The sequence below is a fragment of the Hyperolius riggenbachi genome, chromosome 3 (genome assembly GCF_040937935.1).
Source record: "Hyperolius riggenbachi isolate aHypRig1 chromosome 3, aHypRig1.pri, whole genome shotgun sequence".
NCBI classification, from domain to species: domain Eukaryota; kingdom Metazoa; phylum Chordata; class Amphibia; order Anura; family Hyperoliidae; genus Hyperolius; species Hyperolius riggenbachi.
This window is the reverse complement of record NC_090648.1, coordinates 246367698-246388129: the sequence shown is the minus strand read 5'-3', so window position 1 is coordinate 246388129 and position 20432 is coordinate 246367698. Positions and strand designations below refer to the sequence as shown.

General features: G+C 43.2%; 1 protein-coding gene across 2 annotated transcripts in view; it reads right to left on the bottom strand.

The window, feature by feature from the left end:
* LOC137563525 (2-oxoadipate dehydrogenase complex component E1-like) overlaps nucleotides 1–19581 on the bottom strand; it is a 68987-nt gene extending 49406 nt beyond the window's left edge. Inside the window, exons 1-5 of one of the 2 annotated variants that reach the window (XM_068276102.1) lie at nucleotides 19321–19581; nucleotides 12657–12812; nucleotides 10046–10257; nucleotides 6585–6779; nucleotides 1410–1679 (exon numbers count right to left, since the gene is read on the bottom strand). In XM_068276102.1, coding sequence (XP_068132203.1) covers nucleotides 1410–1679; nucleotides 6585–6779; nucleotides 10046–10257; nucleotides 12657–12812; nucleotides 19321–19495 — 1008 coding nt within the window. In that variant the 5' untranslated portion in view covers nucleotides 19496–19581. Of the gene's footprint in view, nucleotides 1–1409; nucleotides 1680–6584; nucleotides 6780–10045; nucleotides 10258–12020; nucleotides 12096–12656; nucleotides 12813–19320 lie in introns of those variants that run through there. The other variant, XM_068276103.1, reaches the window with a different exon arrangement.
* Between the last annotated feature and the right edge of the window lie 851 nt (nucleotides 19582–20432).

Below are 20432 nucleotides of genomic sequence, written 5' to 3'. Positions count from 1 at the left end.
CTGCAGGAAAAGTGCAGTAGCCAACACTCAATGAAACCCATGCCCACACCTCATTAATTAGCCTCACTTAAAGGAATACTATCGATACCCAAGTGTTCTAAAATGACAATGTGCAAATAATGTCTAAGTAGCTGTGTAAACATTTTTCTACTATTCATGTTAAATATCAGAGGCTGTAATTTATTGAGGGTAGGATTTAGCTATATTGGGACAAATCAATTGCAGAAGGGGTGTCTGCTTCAATGCACAGCCAGAGTTGCATATCAGACTACAGAAAGCAAATATCAAACAAATCAAACTCTGAAAGCAAAAACAGTATGAAAAGCTGTGAGAATTAGTTACATTTCCTCTGCTCTCTTCAGACACGTCAGTCAGAAACACAGCACACAGAAGCTGCAGCTCTTGGGAGCTCTCTCTCTCTGTCACACATAGAGCTACAAAGAGTTAACTGAACAAGTGTGAGGGGAATTTCCCCTCTCCTCATGGCTCAGTCAGCCGTCAGTTTTGGCGTCAGTTAGGGCTCGTTTCCACTAGTGCGGTGCGAATCGCCGGGATTCCACTGCTGACGAAATCGCATGCGGATGCGATTCCGCATGCGGTTTTTGCCGAGATTTCGCATGCGATTTCGCATAGGCAGGGTATATGCGAATTTAACCATGTCACTGCCTGGTTCAATTTACATTAGTTTTCATGCGAATTCGCACGCGAAATAGCGGCAAAAAATGCATGTGAGTTTTCCCTATCAAATACACAGCCTGCGAACCGCCTGCATTCCACACGCAGGCGAATTCTGCAGGCTCTACCGTGCAGAAAAATCCTGCACAGAAAAACGCAGGAAAAAAAACTGACAAGTGGAAACAGGGCCATCCACTTGTATTGGTTATGTGAATCCGCATGCAGACAACGCATGCGGATCCACTCTAGTGGAAACGGACCCTAAAGCTTGAAAGTATTTTGCTAACAGTAAACAAAGAAGTTGCTACTAAAATGTATACACCAGTACTTAGCAGCACTTCCCAAACAATTCCTGTGTCAAATGAAAAAAATGTGAATCAATAGTATTCCTTTATCACAGTTTCACCATATCCCAATTCTTGAAATGTATCATTATTGAGGTCAGGAGACTGTGATGGCCACGCCAGAACCGTTAACTTTTTTTTGTAGCCAATGATGGGTCGATTTGGCCTTAAGTTTGGAATGTGTGTACATCATCCAGTTATGTAAACCTTCAATTAAATGCCATTTGGGTGCTTCCACTTGTCATTATGATGTAAAGAAACAACACAAACTTGTGATATAAATAGCTTCACCCAACCACTAACTATGAATAATGGGCATTGTCAGTCATGCTTTCAAAATACAAAATAAAAAAAGGACACACATATACCAAAATAAAAATAAGTACTTACCTGAAGGCATACAACTTTGTCTCCAGGTTGTGCAAAACTATCTCCTGAGTAATCTCCATCTGACAGAGACTGCTGTCTTGCCCGGGTTTTACCAACAGCTACTGGGTTTATGGCTTCCAAGTGCGATGGGTTTGGGAGCATTGTTACATGGAGAGACTTGTCAGAACCGAAGTCCAAGTCCACAGAGGAGGTCAAGTGGGAGAGAACATCACCAATTGCTGGAGAATTTTCTGGAAACTCACTGAGACCACGCATTTTACGAAACATCAGCTACAAAAATAAAAATTGTAAATAAGTTCGGCAACACAAATACTATTATTTCAACAGAAAGAGCAAGACAAGATTAAAAGCTGCCCCAAATAATGCAACTATGCTAGTTAATCAGTGGGCCCGAAACATCTGTGGAACATACGGGAATAGCAAACCACAGAGCAGCTAACAGAAAGCTCACATAGCTACAGTAAAACATACATGAAAGCTTATACCACATCATGTGTTGATTAAAGGAAACCTGAAGTGTGTGTGTAATATATATATATATATATATATATATATATATATATATATATATATATATATATATATATATATATATATATATATATATATATTTATTTATTTATATTTATTAGATAGAGAGAGTGAGTTTCACTTACCTGGGGTTTCTGCCAGCCCCCTGGAGTCTCCCTGTGCCCAGGTTGGTCCTCAACGATCCTCCAGTCCCCTGCTGTGGCTCACTTTTGCCAACTTGCAAGTCGACGTCCACTGCACCTACACGGTCCTGGCCACACTTGTCCTTGTTTGAATGTACTACGCCTACGCAGGATGCTCTTGCCGACGGGAGCATGAACGAGGAGACGTGCACGGCCAGGGACACGCAGGCGCAGTGGCCGGCAACAGGCTCAGCAGCTGAAAGTGAGCCGTGACGGGGGACCGGAGAATTGTTGAGGACTGGTGTGGGCACACGGCAGCTGCAGTGGGCTGGCAGAGAAGTGAAACTTTTTTTTTTATAGATACTTTAGGTTTCCTTTAAAGGTAAATAAACAAAAAACAAACAAACAAAAAAAACTTTAAGCAAATTGTCATAGTTTACATAAATACTGTCTATGCCCTGTTTATGGCCACTTATCCATGCCAGGGCATAGATTTCAACTCCCACCAATCTGGTGCCTATGCAGCCAGCTCACTCTGCTGTCACAGTGACAGCAGAGCTTCCGGATCTCAGTCAAGATCCAACTCGTGATTACTGCGAGCAAATAACAGTAATCACAGGCTCAAACAGGGAAAGGGCATCTCTGGTCCTTAAGGGCCAAATCCCTCTGGTCCCGAAAGGGTTAATAACAAGAACAAGTTGCACCGCTATACATAACATAGCACAATTTTAGGAACTAACTTGGTTTTTCAGTTACAAAAACACTTACTCAAAGGACCATGCTATTGAGAATGATGGAGAAATTTAAAGGAATACCGTATATACTCGCAAGCAAGCCGACCCCCCAACTTTTACCTGAAAAAAAACTGGAAAAAATGATTGACACTCATATAAGCCAGGGGTAGGAAATGCTGGCCACGTGATCCCCCCCAGTGTGTCCCAGTATAGCTAGTATAGTGCCCAGTATAGCTAGTATAGTGCCCCAGTATAGCTAGTATAGTGCCCCAGTATAGCTAGTATAGTGCCCCAGTATAGCTAGTATAGTGTCCCAGTATAGCTAGTATAGTGCCCCAGTATAGCTAGTATAGTGCCCCAGTATAGCTAGTATAGTGCTCAGCATAGCTAGTATAGTGCCCAGTATGGGTAGGTAGTGCCCCAGTATAGCTAGTATAGTTCCCTGTATAGCTAGTATATGTGCCCAGTATAGGTAGGCAGTGCACAGTATAGCTAGTATAGTGTCCAGTATAGGTAGGTAGTGCCAAGTATAGCTAGTATAGTGCCCAGTATCGGTAGGTAGTGCTCCAGTATAGCTAGTATAGTGCCTAGTATAGCCAGTATAGTGCCCATATAGCTAGTATAGTGCCCAGTATAGGTAGGCAGTGCACAGCATAGCTAGTATAGTGCCCAGTATGGGTAGGTAGTGTCCCAGTATAGCTAGTATAGTGCCCATACAGCTAGTATAGTGCCCATATAGCTAGTATAGTGCCCAGTATAGCTAGTATAGTGTCCATATAGTGCCCAGTATAGCTAGTACAGTGCCCCCCCCCCCCCCCACACGCGGCCACCGCTATCACCTTATCACCTGCGCTGGCGCCGCATCTTTTATTATTCCCCTCTCCGCTCGTAAAGTAATTCACAGCAGCGCGCCCCACGGCGGCTGCTGTGAAGAAGAGGCAGGAGCTGCAGAGAGAGAGCGGTTCCCATAACTACAGGAAGCCGCTCTCTCTCTACGGCTTCCTGCTTCATCATCACAGCAGCCGCCGTGGGGCGCGCTGCTGTGAATTACTTTACGAGCGGAGAGGGGAATAATAAAAGATGCGGTGCCGGCTCAGGTGATAGCGGCGGCCGTAGGGGGGGGGGGGGGAGCGAGGGGTCGGTGCGGACCACCGGTGACTCGCAAGCAAGCCCACCCCCCCAACTTTTGACCCCCTTTTTGGGGGTCAAAAATTTGGCTTGCTTGCGAGTATATGCGCTAACTAATTTTCAGCAATTCTTATGCTGGCCAAAAACGTATGGGTTTTAATGCAATCTTTTGAAACTATCAAAAGTGATTCTTACAAAGTTTTAAGAGTTTTAATCGACTGCATTTATCGCACTTATGGTGGCTATACACTATATTGTTTTAACAGTACATATTTACCAAATCTAAGCAGTAAAAGGGCCAATTGAATGAAAATACTATGAACCTCTTATAAGCTCTTATTCTACCTGAAAGTGGTAAGATTTACAGCACAACTGACCAAGATAAGCACAGAGGTCCGTTCATGTTGGATCCACATACCTCTGTGCATGGTTCTTTCCTCCCCTTATTCATCCCCATAATCACTGCACAATTTGACTTTTGGCTAAAGTCAAATTTTAGACTAATGCTGCGTACACACCGGCGACTACGGTCGTTTGAAACAGCTAATTAACGATCATTCCGCCGACAATCGGGGAAAGAACTTTACCAAACAATCATTAACACGAACGACAAAAGAACGACATCGGGAAGATGGAAATATCCAACCTGACGGATTGTATCTACCGACAATCGTTACAAAACTATAGTGTGTACAGACATCGGCCTAGAACGATTGTTACAAGGGCCAATGCGCCTGCGTTGAATTCTGCCCAGCTTCTGTACTTCCTGTGTAGTGCGGCCGTAAAGATTGTTACATTGCTCATTTCAATTAAACTTTGTGCTCAAGTTAACAATCATATATTTGTATCTATTGTAACTCCATGTCAGTGGGTTTTTTTTAATTTTATATAAATATGTACGTAACATATCCTTCTGATCGTTCTTTTCTGCGAGAACGGTCGTTAAAATGTGTATGATGATCGCTGCATCCCATCGTTGCATTCCAATCTTTCCGATATCGTTCGTCTGGTAACTATCGTTCCTTGCAAACGATAGTTATCGCAAGTGTGTACGCAGCATTAGGATTCGCAGGTCTGTCTGTCAGAGCAGTGATGACCAGGCAGTGGATTTGATTTACCCTACCCATTACTACTGTGTGTGTGTGTATGGGAGTGTCTGATCACCTGCAGGGTGATGGTTTCATTAGTGGGAGCATTTAGGGTTTTGACTTCCCAGCAACCTTTGCTGCTGCATTAAGCAGTCTTGCTTAGTTCTAAGTGCAGCCTGGTGCACAGCTCCCTGATCCCAGTTCCTGTCCTGAGTTCCAAGTTTCTGGATTCCATGCCTGCACTTGATTGGCTGTCTGCTGACCATATTCAAATGGTGGATTTCTGGCTGAGAGTGAGCATTTGCTGATAAGTGGTTAGAGAGGAGTGTGAACTGAGAGGCTACCTGCACGCAGTGCACCCAGCTAGTGACATAATCTTCGATCCCCCCATCACCTGAATGTTGCTGAACTTATGCAATTCCTGCTAAATTTGGTACTGCAGGCAGGGGTGTATATCATTGCATTTGATTGGCTGACGGGCTGTCTGCTGACCATATTTAAATGCCAGATTGCAGGCTGGGAGTGAGCATTTGCTTCTCATGTGTTTTGCATTCAGCATTATAGAGGCAATGTGGGTGAATCCTCTGGCAGCAGCAGCAGCACCAGGGCTCACCTGCACTCCCCTTATTGGCGCTTCATGGGGATTCGGGGGGCCCGGGCAGTGGCAGAGCTCGGGGCCCCTGCCATGTGCACCAGTGTTTGTGTTTTTAAATTCCATGCCTGTCCTGAGTTCCTGGATCCCATACCTGTATGCCTGTTACTGTCCTGAGTTCCAAGTTCATGGATTCCGTGCCTTTAAGTCTGTTCTTGTCCTGACCTGTATATCTGCATATCTGTTCTGGAGTATACATTACCTGCATACCTGTTCCTGGATTTTGCTATTGCATTGAACATTTGATGTACCTGCTTTCACTTGTAAATATCACCATGCATCAATCCTGGGTGTCTGCATAGTTGGGAGTCTCCACTGCCCAGTGCTCAACTAATCTTGACATATATAGACAGGAAGAGGCAGGTTTGCCGTGATGCTCCCTCCTATCAACCTCCCATTCCCTTCTCGCCTCTTTACTCCCATTAAAGGAACATCATGGCTGCAAAAATAAATGTACTGAAATATGGAGCAAATGGAGTGCACCTGGTAATATACATGATACATAGAAATTAGTCCTTACTGTTAAATACCCTATGATCATTGAAAAATAACAATGGTTTTTGCCTTATGCAAAGTTCATGAGATTTTAGGTTATATTATTCAGAACTAGAATCATAGTGAGAGAATTTAATGAATGCCTTAAAAAAAAGGCTAAGATAAAGATCCCTTGATTGTAACATTACCTCATATGCCTTCTGTAATGTTGGAGGACTACTGTATTTTACAGAATGCAAACAGCACTGGGGTTGTGTGTTGGCTAGTGCTGTAATGGCCAATATATGTACATAAAGTTCACCCCATTAGGCTAAACTTATTAAAAAATGACATGGTCACATAATCCCGAGAAGACAATCACATAATAAGTACTTGCAAAGTAAAAGTACACACACACACACACACACACACACACACACAATTACCTCTGGGGGAAACTGAAGAAGTCCGGTTAGAAGATTGAGCCTTCCTCTATGAGGCATTCCTATGACCACATCTGTCACACCACTGAAAGAACACACCTTAAGCATTTCATGGAAGAATCCCATCATGCTTTCTGCTCCCTCACCACCATAGCGTTTTACAGTGGAAAATTTGGTCGCTAGAAAATGATCAAATTCCTGAACAAAACAACAATGAGCATTCAGAGATTTGAACAAAACAATAATGAGCATTCAGAGATATGGCTAAAAAGAAACAAAAAAATACAAAAACAAGGAGTCTAGTATAAAAAGGAACCCCTACTGTCATGCGTTTTGTCAGTCTGTGAACAGAGTATAATAAAAAATCTTTAGCTTTATAAAATGACAAACATAGGGTTCTGACCATCAGAACCACAGGACACTGGCTGGAAGAAGAGCTGCGTTGAGGGACAGATAGGCAGCCAGGGGCTGGAGGAAGCCCCAGGTAAGTAGATTTTTTTTACCCCAGACCTCTCCTTTAAGTTTATTATTCAGGTTTCAACTTCAGAAACACTTCCTATATCTATATATTACTATAAATTAGTATATAGCCCCCAACCTCCCAGTGATGCTTAGCCTAGGCTGTTTAGCTATGTAGAATCATTCTCCCAGAGCATTAACCTCCCTTGTGGTAAGGACGAGGCTGACTCCTTCATAATAAAAGAAAAAAAAAAAAAAAAAAAAAAAAACTTTCTAGAAACAGTATGGAGGAGTCAGCCTGTGTAACAATTCTCCACACTGCAAACTGGCCTCAAAAGAGTTATAATGGTGTATGTGCACCATCTACTGGCAGTTGCACATATTACAGCATAAAGAAAATTCAAAGTTCTGTTAAATTCTACACAAATACCTGTATTGAATCTAATATCATACTGTATATTGTACAGAGCATGACACTTATTGCCACACTGGTCTGAACTCGGCCGTGAGAGACTATAACCAGGGCTGTGGAGTCGGTACAAAAATCTTCCAACTCCGACTCCTCAGTTTATGAAACCACCGACTCAGACTCCAACTCAGACTCCGGGTACCCAAAATGGCTCCGACTCTACAGCCCTCACTATAACAACCACCATGGCTGAGAATTGGGCAGCAGACCAGATTGTGTACAGCGGCCCAACGACGATCGCTAAAGGTGGCCACTAACGGTCCAATTTCTAGCGAAAAATCGTTCGAGCGATCAGAAATTCTGATCGGATTGGTTGAAAATAATCTCAGTTGATGGGCACAATTGATTATGAACGATTATAGAAATAGTCGTCCGATTGGATTTTTGTCAAACCAAAATTTGCATTTTCTTAATTGGTTGTGATAGATAGGAAGCAAAGATTGGTTCGTTGATGGTGTAGTGAACGATTTTTCTTTGAATCAGAATTTCTGATCGCTCGAACGATTTTTCACTAGAAATTGGACCGTTAATGGCCACCTTAAAGATCTGGCATGTCGGATCTTTGGCGGTGCCTAAGCATCACCCAACGGCACTGTTCTTGGCACCTCCCCACCTGCTGGAAGCTGCTCCATAGGACGTGCTTGTCGTCCCTCCACCCCCTGCATAGCAACAGATGCGTCGGCAGCCAAAGGCGACAGTGTATAGACATGTCATCAGCCTTTGCACGCGACACATCTTTTGCTCTGCAGGGGGAGGGGGGAACGGAAAAACGACAAGCGCGTGTAATGGAGCAGCTTCTGGTGGTAGGAGCAGCAAGAACAATGTGCTGTGCTCGAGCATTGCTAAAAGTCTAGCACGCAAGAACTTCATGCAATTGTTGTGCGGCCGATGTAGACACACAGGTCTGACCATAATGACCCTCGCCATGGCAGTCGTTATAGTCCGCCACTCAGAGTTCAGCTCAATATGTGCATGGACCTTTAGGACTGGCTCAGACGGATGTCCTGCAGAAATTGAACGCCAGGTGGGTTAAAATGAGAATTAAATGCCCACATGGCTACTAAGAAAATCCAGAAATTATATTTTTCTCAAAGACTTTCTCTAAATTGGTAATGACTGATGTCATAACAGCTCAACAAATGCATATGAGAGTATTGGTACGTACACACTTGCGACTATGGTCGTTTGAAACAGAAGCTTAACGATCGGTCTGCCGACAATCGGGCAAAGAACTTTACCAAACGATCATTAAGTACGACGACGAACGAACGAACGATATCGGCACGATGAGAAAATCCAACAGGACGGATCATATTGAATGACAATCGTTACAAAACTATAGTGTGTACAGTTCTCTGCCGAGCATGATCATTACAAGGGCCAATGCGCCTGCGTTGGATTGTGCCCAGCTTCCGTACTTCCTGTGTAGCAAGGCCCGTAAAGATTGTTACATTATAAATTTAGAACAAATTTTGTTTTCAACTATCATATATTCTTATCTATTGTAACCCCGTGTTTGATTTTTTTTTTTAATTTTATACAAATATGTATGCAACATTTCCCTCTGATTGTTCTTTTCTGCGAGAACGATCGTTAAAATGTGTATGATAATTGCTGCATCCCATCGTTGCATTCCAATCGTTCCAATATTGTTCATCTGGTAACTATCGTTCCTTGTAAACAATCGTTATTGCAAGTGTGTACGTACCATTAGAAGGATCAATAGAGTTGGGAGTTTGACTATGACAGAAACCCAGAACACAATCAGGCACTAGGCAATCCAACTGTAGGTACATCTAATGCTGGCCATACATGCATCAATTCACCACTAATATGGCAATACAATCTTTCTCTGGTTAGAATAATATTCAATCTTTTCCAAACATGATTGTCACATATCCAAGAGATTTGTACTAAATGAGGAAGTATACTGGGACATTAGTATACCTTATCGGATGATATATTAGCCCACTGTAGGGGGTTGGAGGACTGGATTATTTAGTTTATACACTGTGCTTAACGTTTGATTGTAATAAAATTGTATGAATCACTTAAAGAGAACCCGAGGTGGGATTTTATTATGCTAGTGGGGCACAGAGGCTGGTTGTGCACACTAACACCAGCCTCTGTTGCCCCATGGTGTGCCTCCAAGACCCCCCGGAGCGCCGCTATACCCCCCGCAGTGCTGGCGACACGCCAGCACAATATTTACCTAAGCCTGTCTGTTAGCGCCGCTCCCCCGCATCGGCGCTACCCGCCCGAGTCACTTCCCTCCAATCAGCGGGAGGGAAGGGACGCGGGCGGGTAGCGCCGATACGGAGGAGGCGGGGGAGCAGCGCTAACAGACAGGCTTAGGTAAACTTTGTGCTGGCGACACGCTGCGTGTCGCCAGCACTGCGGGGGGTATAGCGGCGTCTTGGAGGCACACCATGGGGCAACAGAGGCTGATGTTAGTGTGCACAACCAGCCTCTGTGCCCCACTAGCATAATAAAATCCCACCTCTGGTTCTCTTTAAGTTAGAGCTACTCCGATTACCTGGCATTGCAGCATCATTTTGGCAAGATTATTCCTCTCTTCAGTAGAAAAAGTCTCCTTTTTCAATTCTTCAAACCGTTTAGAGAACCACTCTCTTTCTTCTAAACTTTGTAACTGACTTATCTCAATGGAAAGATGTCCACAGTAAGTGTGATCTAGGTAAGCCAAGACCTCCTCCAGCGTTGCTTCCTCCTTTCCCATATTCAATAATCCTATTAATGAATGATATAGAACAAGGTTTCAGCAATTGTTGCTGTGCAAAGTTAGTTTGGCAGGAATGCAAAAGTTGAAGCTCAAGTTCAGCCCCATAAAAGGTTAAAGTGTACCTGAGAGGGCCAAAGTAAAAGATTTTATACTTACCTGGGGCTTCCTCCAGCCCCATGAGCACTGATGCGCCTCTCACTGTCCTCCCGATTGCCTCCGTTCTCCGGCTGTCGGTCCCGGTAATCTTGCTCGGTCTGGTCAGTCTACATTACAGGACTGGTAAGATGCCCTGTGCGCAGCTGAGACAGTGTCTCCTTGCATTTAGGATAGAATCAGCTATACATAATTCATTAAGTATACTTAACCCCTGGCAGGCTGATTAAATACCCTCATCGCCACTGATACTTGTTCCAAATGCCAATCTCCCTTACGCTCCTTTTTTTATCTCATTTGCGACTGCGCTGTAATACTGGTATATTGGAAGAAGCTTACCAAGTTCTTACATGACAAAATGAGATGCCCTGACCAAATTTTGTGCCTCTTAGGTCTTATACAGGACCACAGATTCCAAAATCCCCTCAAATCTTTTTCTCTGAAACGCAACGCTTCAGAGAAAAAGATTTGAGGGGATTTTGGAATCCGTGGTCCTGCATACGGGAAGAAAACAGGTGGTGTGCAAATAACTTGTGCCCTTGCCACCAACCTTTGAGAACCCTCTACCCTACAAACAGCTAGTATATGTATGTCGGGGAGCAATAAAGACATTTTACTTAATATGGCACAGATTGAGAAACCACCCCAAATAACTAATAAGGCCCTGAGTCAACAGCATATGTTGCACATCACGGGTCTGAATAGATTTTAAGAGATCATAATTTTGGCGACTACCCCAACTGTTAATCTAACGCCTTTAATTGTATAACTTTAGCCCTGCATGTTCCTGTTTCACTACTACCTTACGTGGCATGTACTTTGACTGCTGCATGGTTGGCTGGTATTCTGGGTTTAATACAGGGCTGTGGAGTCAGAGCAATTTTGGGTACCTGGAGTCGGTGGTTTCAATAAACTGAGTAGTCTGAAGATTTTGTACCAACTCCACAGTCCTGGTAAGAATTAGACTAAAGGCTCATACACACATCAGACCATAGTCTTTGGAAAATGAAAGATCACAGACCAATTTTACCCCTTTCCATGTAGTATGAGAGCCATACCTACACAGTCTATTCTATGGAGCTGCACTCCCCATCAGACAGAAATCTTTGCAAGATGCTGCACACAAAGATGCTGTACACATTCAAAAGATCAGTATCTGCAAAAGATCTGTTCCTGCCAAAGATCCGTTCCTGCAAAATGCATTCATAGTCTATGAGAACTGCAGATCCTCATACACACCTTGTTTAACAGACATTCATCTGCAGATCAGATCCACCAGGATGGATTTTCAGATCTGCAGATGATTGTCTGATCTGCAGATGAATGTCAGTTAAACAAGGTGTGTATGATGATCTGCAGATCTCATAGACTATGAATGCAAATTGCAGGAACGGATCTTTTGCAGATACTGATCTTTTGTGTCTGTACAGCATCTGTCTGTGCAGCATCTTGCAAAGATTTCTATCTGATGGAGAGTTCAGCTCCATAGAAAAGACTGTGAAGGTATGGCTCTCATACTACATGGAAGGGGGTAAAATTGGTCTGTGATCTTGCCTTTTCAAAAGACTATGGTCTGATGTGTGTAAGTGGCCTAAGGAGTCGGAGCAATTTTGGGTACCTGGAGTTGGAGTCTGGTTCCATAGACTGAGGAGTCTGGGTTGGATGATTCCACAGCCCTGGTTTCATAAACAACATGCATCATTATTAACTGCTAATGTTAACTGTAATTAACTGTAATATTGTGCATTTGTTTGCTTTATATCTGTGTTTGTCTTGACTGAAGATTTCGATAAAACCCTGTTTTGTTTACAAATTTTTTTTTTTGAAAAAAAAAAACAGTTGGAAAAATTGCATTGTGGGTATGGACCTTAACTTGAATGTTTTATCCAAGTGGTAGTGGAGAGGCCAGCACTCAGGTGTATTGTTCTAAGTCGCTACCCTAGGGAAAAAAATTGGCTGAAGTTCCACTATTGTCCTGAGCTGTGGAAGTATTACTATCTACTGCCAAAATAAAGCATTCTACTTTCTGTACATGTATTCAGTCTACATAAAGAATTAGGCAAAATTGATGCCCCATAAAAATACTTTTAGCTCATCCCTATATCCAGTTAGGCAACTTAATATAGGAAGGCAATTGGATTGCTTAATTTGTACCACCAGATAGGTGGAAGTTAAGGCTAACTGTGCTATGTCCAAAAGAAAAATATACATTTAAAACATAATGAAATTAAATCATATTAAAATTTTATTTCACCTGATGTAGAGAACGGTCCCTGTAGTCCTTCAGTAAGAATCTGAATTTCTGGTACCATATTCTTAAGTACTTGATCCGCAAACAGTGGGTTGATTTTGGCAGCTTTGTGGCCATGCTGACGATAAGCAGTAACAAGTCTTGCAAGACCATGATCCACTTCAAAACAAAAGAAAATTATGCGTTTAAACAAATCACCAGGTCCTACAGCAGGGGTCTCAAACTCAATTTACCCGGGGGCCGCAGGAGGCAAAGTCAGGATGAGGCTGGGCCGCATAAGGGAGTTCACGTGTCCCCGCCGCAAAACGAGGGCTGCAGAGCCCCCAAATCGCCCCGGGGGCAATCCGCCGGCATTTCCTGGAAGGGGCAGAGCTTTCAGCTTCAGCTCTGCCCCTCCTGACGTCAATCGCGGCGGATCGCCGCCTCTGCCCGCCCACTCTAAACATAAAAAAAAAAATTGGGAAAATAGGAAAAAATGCCCGGAATCTTCATACAGCCATATTACGGCTGTATAGCGATCCCTGGCCAAAGCGCTGCGGCTGCGTATGGACCCCCTGGAAACTCTGTCAGGAAATGTATTGCTCTTTCTTTTGATACATGTAAAATTACACTACCGTTAGGCTTGCTACTAAAAGTGACATTTACCGCATTTAAAAGTATACTATTTTCCTTCGAAACTTTAAAATCGATTTTCTCAAGAACTATAAGGTCTTTTTGAAAAATTGTTTTTTCCTCTTATTCCTAATGATCTCCTTAACATATCCTGCAAATTTAGGGTTTCTAGCATTTAAGGTGGATTTGCTATTAACCATTAAAGTCGGCGGGTTTTTAAATGTGTATTTTTTTCCTTTGCAACTTTAAAATCGATTTTCTCAAAAACTATAAGGCCGATTTGAAAAAATTTTTTTTCCTCTTGTAGCCACTGGGGGCCCCTACAAGCTCTGGGGCCCTGGGGCCACAAAATATTGTATCGCGGGCCGCAAATGGCCCGCGGGCCGCGAGTTTGAGACCCCTGTCCTACAGTCATAAAACAAAAAGCAAAGCGAAAGATTTCATTCCAAGCTATTTAAATATTTTATTGAAATGCATGTATGTCATGAACTGTTTACTTACCAGGGAATGTGCAATTCTGTCAGTCACGTGTGTGATTTGCAGCCCTGCTGTACTGCACAGGCAGCACATGCACTTAATTGAGCTTATTTCTTCCCTCAGGCTCTGTTCTCCATACAACAGTAAACATTTTTTTTTTTTTTTTTGTTTCACCACATTGTAAAATTTACAGTGAACTGATCCTATTTTGTAAATGGAATCCATTCACATTTGTCAGTCTGCAATGGATCCGTTGCGGTAAGCAGATTGCACATCTGTGCTGTCAATTAATTTCCCGGACAGGCAGATGCATTTCCCATATAGCCTATGGCTGAAAATGCAACTGCCCCCAGCTCCAGCCAGACCACAGCAGATCAGAGTAGACACTACACTCTCTGCTCCCGCTGGCTGTTCAAGGTCCATTTGCAGATAGGATCCCAGCCTCAGTGTTGTACAGTACTGTAATGCCTTGTGCAAATGGTTATAGGCTCCCGACTCCGCAGATAATGCAAAATATATACGGTGGCCCTGAATCTTTGTGATGCATCAGCAAGAGATGCCAAGTACCACATCAATACTGCTAAATGCAGAGCTTTTGGTCTCTTCCTTACCCCTCCCACACCATTGTGTGCCATCTCTTGCTCGCATCCAGGACTTTACATGAGCATCCTCCCTTATCTGGAACTCTCTTCCACAGCCTGTACGTCATGCTCCAAACCTGGACATCTTCAAACGCACTCTTAAAACACACCTTTTCAGACAAGCTTATAACATTCTATAGCCCTTATTTACTTATCTGTCACAATGTAATCAGAGGCAAAGGGTCACTGGCTCATCCATCCTCCACCCCTTACCTAGTGTGTCCCCCACTACCCATTAGATTGTAAGCTTGCAAGGGCAGGGTCATCCTCCTAATGTTTACTGTTTTTGTAACAATATTTGTGCTGCTTGGAACTCTGCTGTAATTTGTTAGTTGTATCTATGTCCCCCTTGTCTTATTGTGCTTTGTAAAGCGTTGCTGAATATGTTGGCGCTATATAAATAAATATTAATAATATTATTAATAATCTCTTCTCCCCACTGCTTTGCAATAGAACCTGTATGTAGCCTATAGGATAGAGATGCATCTATAAAAGCATTCAGAAGCCAACTGTCCCCTGAGGGACCGAGTCCCAATCCTAGTGGGTAACAGAAGTTGTGCGTGTGTACGCACCTACTCAAGGCCAAGACAATGACAGAACTTTTATTGTTCCAAAATCTAATTTACTAATAATTGTTTCTGAGCTTCCTACAAGACAGTTTGACTACGGAGATTGTTGGCTCCACCTCACGGATGAAACACAGAAAAGACGAGAAAAAAAAAAAATAGCCCTGCCCTGACAGTACATAAATAGTAACAGCCAGCACCAAGGACAGAGGAGAAAAAAAACTGTGAAAAGCAATATCCATCCAGGCAATACCAAAAGATCTAGAAAAGAAAAGGTGGGACATAAGTAGAGCTGTGCTGAAAGATGCTTCAAAACACTGTTACTGTACTAGTAAGTCCAGGCTCATCTAGGAAGGAGAGGCCACAGACTGAAGCACCTTCTTGGCAAATTACATACTATGTTGAGATAGGACAACTGATAATGCCTGATGAGCAGAAGTGGATTTGTACAAGTTACTGCTAGACGTACAGTGCTGCCCATAATTATTCATACCCCTGGCAAATTTTGACTTAAAGGGAAGGTCCAAGCAAAAAAAAAAAAAAATGAGTTTCACTTACCTGGGGCTTCTACCAGCCCCATGTAGCCTTCCTGTGCCCTCGTAGTCACTCACTGCTGCTCCAGTCCCCCGCTGGCAGCTTTCTGACCTCGGAGGTCAGGGCCACATTGCATACATTTTTACGCATTCCAGCTAGTGCAGGAACAAAAATGTACGCGTTGCACCACTAACGCGTAAAAATGTATGTGTTAATGTTCCTACACTAGCGGGAATGTGTAAAAATGTACGCAATTCGGCCCTGACCTCTGAGGTCAGAAAGCTGCCAGCGGGGGACTGGAGCAGCAGTGAGTGACTACGAGGGCACAGGATGGCTGCATGGGGCTGGTAGAAGCCCCAGGTAAGTGAAACTCATTTTTTTTTTTTGCTTGGACCTTCCCTTTAAAATTACTTTTATTCGACCAGAAAGTACTTTTTTGATGGGAAATGACATAGGTGTCTCCCAAAAGATAATAAGATGATGTACAAGAGGCATTATTGCGGGGGAATAAAAACGATCGGCTTTTATTTACATTTAAGCAAAAAGTGTCCAGTCCAAAATTATTTATACCAGCCTCAATAATCAATAGAAAAGCCTTTATTGGCTATCACAGCAAGCAAACGCTTCCTATAATCAGGGCTGTGGAGTCTAGGAGTCGGGGCAATTTTGGGCACCCGGAGTCGGAGTTGGAGTCGTGGTTTCATAAACTGAGGAGTCAGAGTCGTAAGATTTTTGTACCGACTCCACAGCCCTGCCTATAATTGCAGACCAGCTTTTTGCATGTGTCCACAGGTATTTTTGTCCATTCATCTTATGCAGCCTCAGTAGAAGCGCACCAGCGCGAAACGGTAGTAAATCTTCTCAGCCCCTGCACCCACCACATCGCTTTGCAGCAAACTCCGGTATGTGTTCCACATTTTATTCATAAATGTATGGATGCAGCACTTTGTGACCACGTAAATTGAATAAAGCAACTGAAGCAGTGCCGGCGCTCTTTCTTTCTCCTTGACACACATATTTAGCAATGTGCTCCAAATATTTCAGGCTGGAGAATCTGCTTGCCATCACTCTGATCTTTAGCTCCCTCCTCTGATGCTCAATTGGATTCAAGTCAGGACTCTGGCTGGGCCACTCCAAAATGTTAATGTTGTTGTCTGCTAACTATTTCTTCCCTCCTTTTGCTGTGTGTTTTGGGTCATTTTTCTACAATAATGCCTCTCAAACATCTTATCTTTTGGGAGACACCCATGTCATTTCCCGTAAAAAAAAAATAAAAAAAATTACTTGCCGGTTGAGTAAAAGTAACTTTAAATCAAAATTTGACAAAGGTATGAATAATTATGGGCAGCACTGTATTTGATCAAATAATGTATCTGCCCTTACTGCCTAGGATGGGGATAGCAACTTTGGCGAATGTGCTTTGATAATAAAAGAAACTTGCTTACTTCACTACTCTAGGATGTTGCAAATGCCTCTTAAATTGGTGTAGCAATGGTCCTTCTAGAAACATGTGACCCATGTTTTGGGGCCTGTGAATAAAATAAATAAATGGCTGGATCTTCTGAAATCCTAATGCTAAGTAAGGAAGAATAGATTGACCTTAGCAGGTTGTTGTCAGAACGAGGGAGAACTATATACTGACTTACGGTAACTAAAACATCTAGGGAAGTAACAGGATAAATCTACTTCCCCTTAGACAGCGGGTAAACAAATAATGGGCTTAAAACTCATATGCAGAGCTAGGGGGTATAGGGCTTTACATTAAAATGTGGAGGAAGCCACTAGATCCTTGCGGCTTAGCAACTGGTTGTGGATGCTTCCTCTGGCAAAACACTAATTACTGGTCCAGCATATTCCCAACAGGCATGTGCAGAGCCATAAAGTTGTGGCTAGCTCACATGCCAACACCTACCGGACCAGCATCATAATCCACCCGCCATACTAAATTCAAACTACTTTTAAGAAAAATAGGCATTCTTGTACTAAAAACTGACAGTGCCGGGGGAAGAATAAGCAGAGGTAACCTTTTTTTCATTCATTCTGCATTTTTGTGTAAGGATCACTGTGGTAGCTGCAGACAGACTCCTGCACCAAGACCACAGTGATCAAAACAAGAATAATGTCACCAACATGCAATAAGGAGGATAGAGCATAGGTTACAACCGCTAAACACAGTTAGGTCCATAAATATTTCTAATACTTTTCTAAATATTTTCCCAATTTTGGTTCTGTACAGTACCACAACAAATTTTAAATGAAGCAACTCAGATGTAGTTGAAGTGCAGACTTCCAGCTTTAATTCAGTGGGGTGAACAAAACGATTAAATAAAAAAAAAAAGCTATAGTTGCCTCACATTTTAACACAAGTACACGCCTGTGCATGTGCAGAAGCGCCAACAGGTCGGCGAGCCTTATGGGCGGCCAGCAGGACACAAGGAGCACCAGAGCTGCGGCGAGGGACCCAGAAGACTTCTATGGGCTGGAAGAAGCCCCGGGTAAGTAAAAATAGATTTCAAGAATATACACCTCGTGTGTCTTAATTGTATGCAGAATGCCCACTTTAAGTAGCATTCAAACTAGCAAAATAAGCATCTTATTTCTAGTTTTCAAATCACTGCAGGGGAGCAAAATCAGTCATGCCGAACAACTGCATAAATTATCAGGGACCAATTTGGATCCAATTTAATACATACCGGTAAATATGACAAGTACAATTATCCTTTTATAGCAAAAATAACAGATAACTGGACCATGTCATGGTTAACCAAAATGCAGTCATGGATTATTTTGTTAATACTAGTAATTTCGTTTTAGTGTTGTTTTATATTATAGACACTATAACATGGAGACACTATAACATGGAAACAGTCTGTATACATGTTGGATTATTATGGCTCTGTACATATTAACAAGCTGACACATCATTGCATTCCAGCGGTTCTGGAGGTGTGTTTAGCTTCTAAGGGTACAATGGTTAATTTGCATATATTCAGCAGTGGTGCCTGGGAGACATCTCGAGCTCACTCCAACCTGAATTATCGCAAATTCTTTCTGTTTTAGGAAAGCAAACTTTTGTTTTTCTTAACATCTTAGTAAGGGGGCTTTTAGGACCATTGTAGTCCCTTACACACCCCAATGAGTTCTGGGTCACCATGAGCTTGCTGGTTAGTCTGTGCCTATAACATGGAGAATGGGATACTTTTTGTTTTTGCAGAGGTGAAACTCCAGGGTCTCCAGCAGTCATATCTATGCCCCTTAGGGCCCTTTTCCACCAGCGCGTTTGCGCTGGCTGAATCGCAAAACCGCAAACCGCTAGCGATTTTACAATCGCTACGGTTTGCTCTTTAACATAGGAATCGCGGTAGGTCATTTCCACTACCGCGATTCGCTTTTGTCGGGAACGCGAACGCGCGGCGGAGCGATAATTGCCGCGATTTTGCTATGCAGTGCATAGCATAGCAAAATCGCGGCCGCAAACGTCGGGGGAATCGCCGGTTTTGCGATTCAGCAATCGCTAGCGTTCAGCGTGAACGCTAGCGATTGCAGGTGGAAAAGGGCCCTTATTCCGATAAAAGAATTTTACTTGACAAAGCAGCAGACTGCACACACCTGACCTTGTTATTTGATGGCTCCCCAAAAAGTGTTTACAGAATGTTCGCGTCATTTCTACAGTTCTAAAGTTAGAAATTAACTCCTCCCCCCTCCCTGTACTACTGACCTGTGACTGTCAACCCTGCTATGCATGCATGACACAAATACACACACATCTCACAGACCGCAGGAATAGAATGCTCAGGATCTAGCCTGCTAGTAGTAAAAGGCCCTTCATCCACACACCTGTACCCCCAGCCGCTGTCTCACAAGGCTGGAGCCGCAGCTGGCTGCCATGGACATCGCTCTTCTTCGGTCTGTAGCCATACACGCCACGCTCCGTGCGGTAACACCTGTGCAGGACAGGCCGCCACAGCACTCTCGAGGTAGCCTTTATGGAAAGGCTGAGACAGGCCGACATTATTGTCACCTAACCTACTGTCACCAGCCTGTACCGCAGCCTCAGCAACTCGTTCAAATTCACATTCAGGCGAGTGTGCACTGCGCAGCTGCCACCTAGAAAACGTGGTAAGCGCTGAAGGGTGACTCCCCCGTGTTCGCATTGGCTGGCATTGGGGGTGCGTTACAGACACTGGTGTGGAATGAGCCATGTGACTGTCAGCGTATTGTTGTTTGCCCTACGTCTGCTCTGTAACGCTGTAGAGGTAGAAGCTTCTGCTCATCTTATAAGCAGCAACGGTGTATCTTCTATCTGATCTAATCTTCCATTTAACAATGGTTAATTTGCATATATTCAGCAGTGATGCACTGGGAGACATCTCAAGCTCACTCCAACCTGGATTATCGCAAATTCTTTCTGTTTTAAGAAAGCCAACTTTTGTTTTTTTATCTGAGAGGAAAGGCTCTCAAGGTTAACCAGTGAATTGATGGCTAAACTTGGCACTCCAGCTGTGCCAAAACTACAAATCCCATCATGCCTCTGTCTCCCAAGTTATGCTTAGAGCTGTCAGAGTATTGCAATGCCTCATGGGACTTGTAGTTCCACCACAGCTGGAGTTCCAAGGTTAGCCATCACTGTTATACACCCTCCCTCCTTCTACGGCACATCGCCTGTTTTCATTCTGGGTCACGCTGTGGGAGTGCTCTTGTGAAATTTAGCTTGGCTCTCCGGTGTAATTACAGTTTCTGCTGCCAACGTCATCATCATGAGCCATCATGCTCCTACGTCACCCTTCCTCATGCATATCAAAGAATTCCGAAGCAATAGCTCAGCTATTGTAGCTGTAGTTTTATCATTTAAACCACACTGGTCTTCTCTATCATCAGTAGTTTTCCTTCATTTTATACGTCTTTAAAATAAGATCATTTTTCAGCAGAAAAATACATACTGTATATGG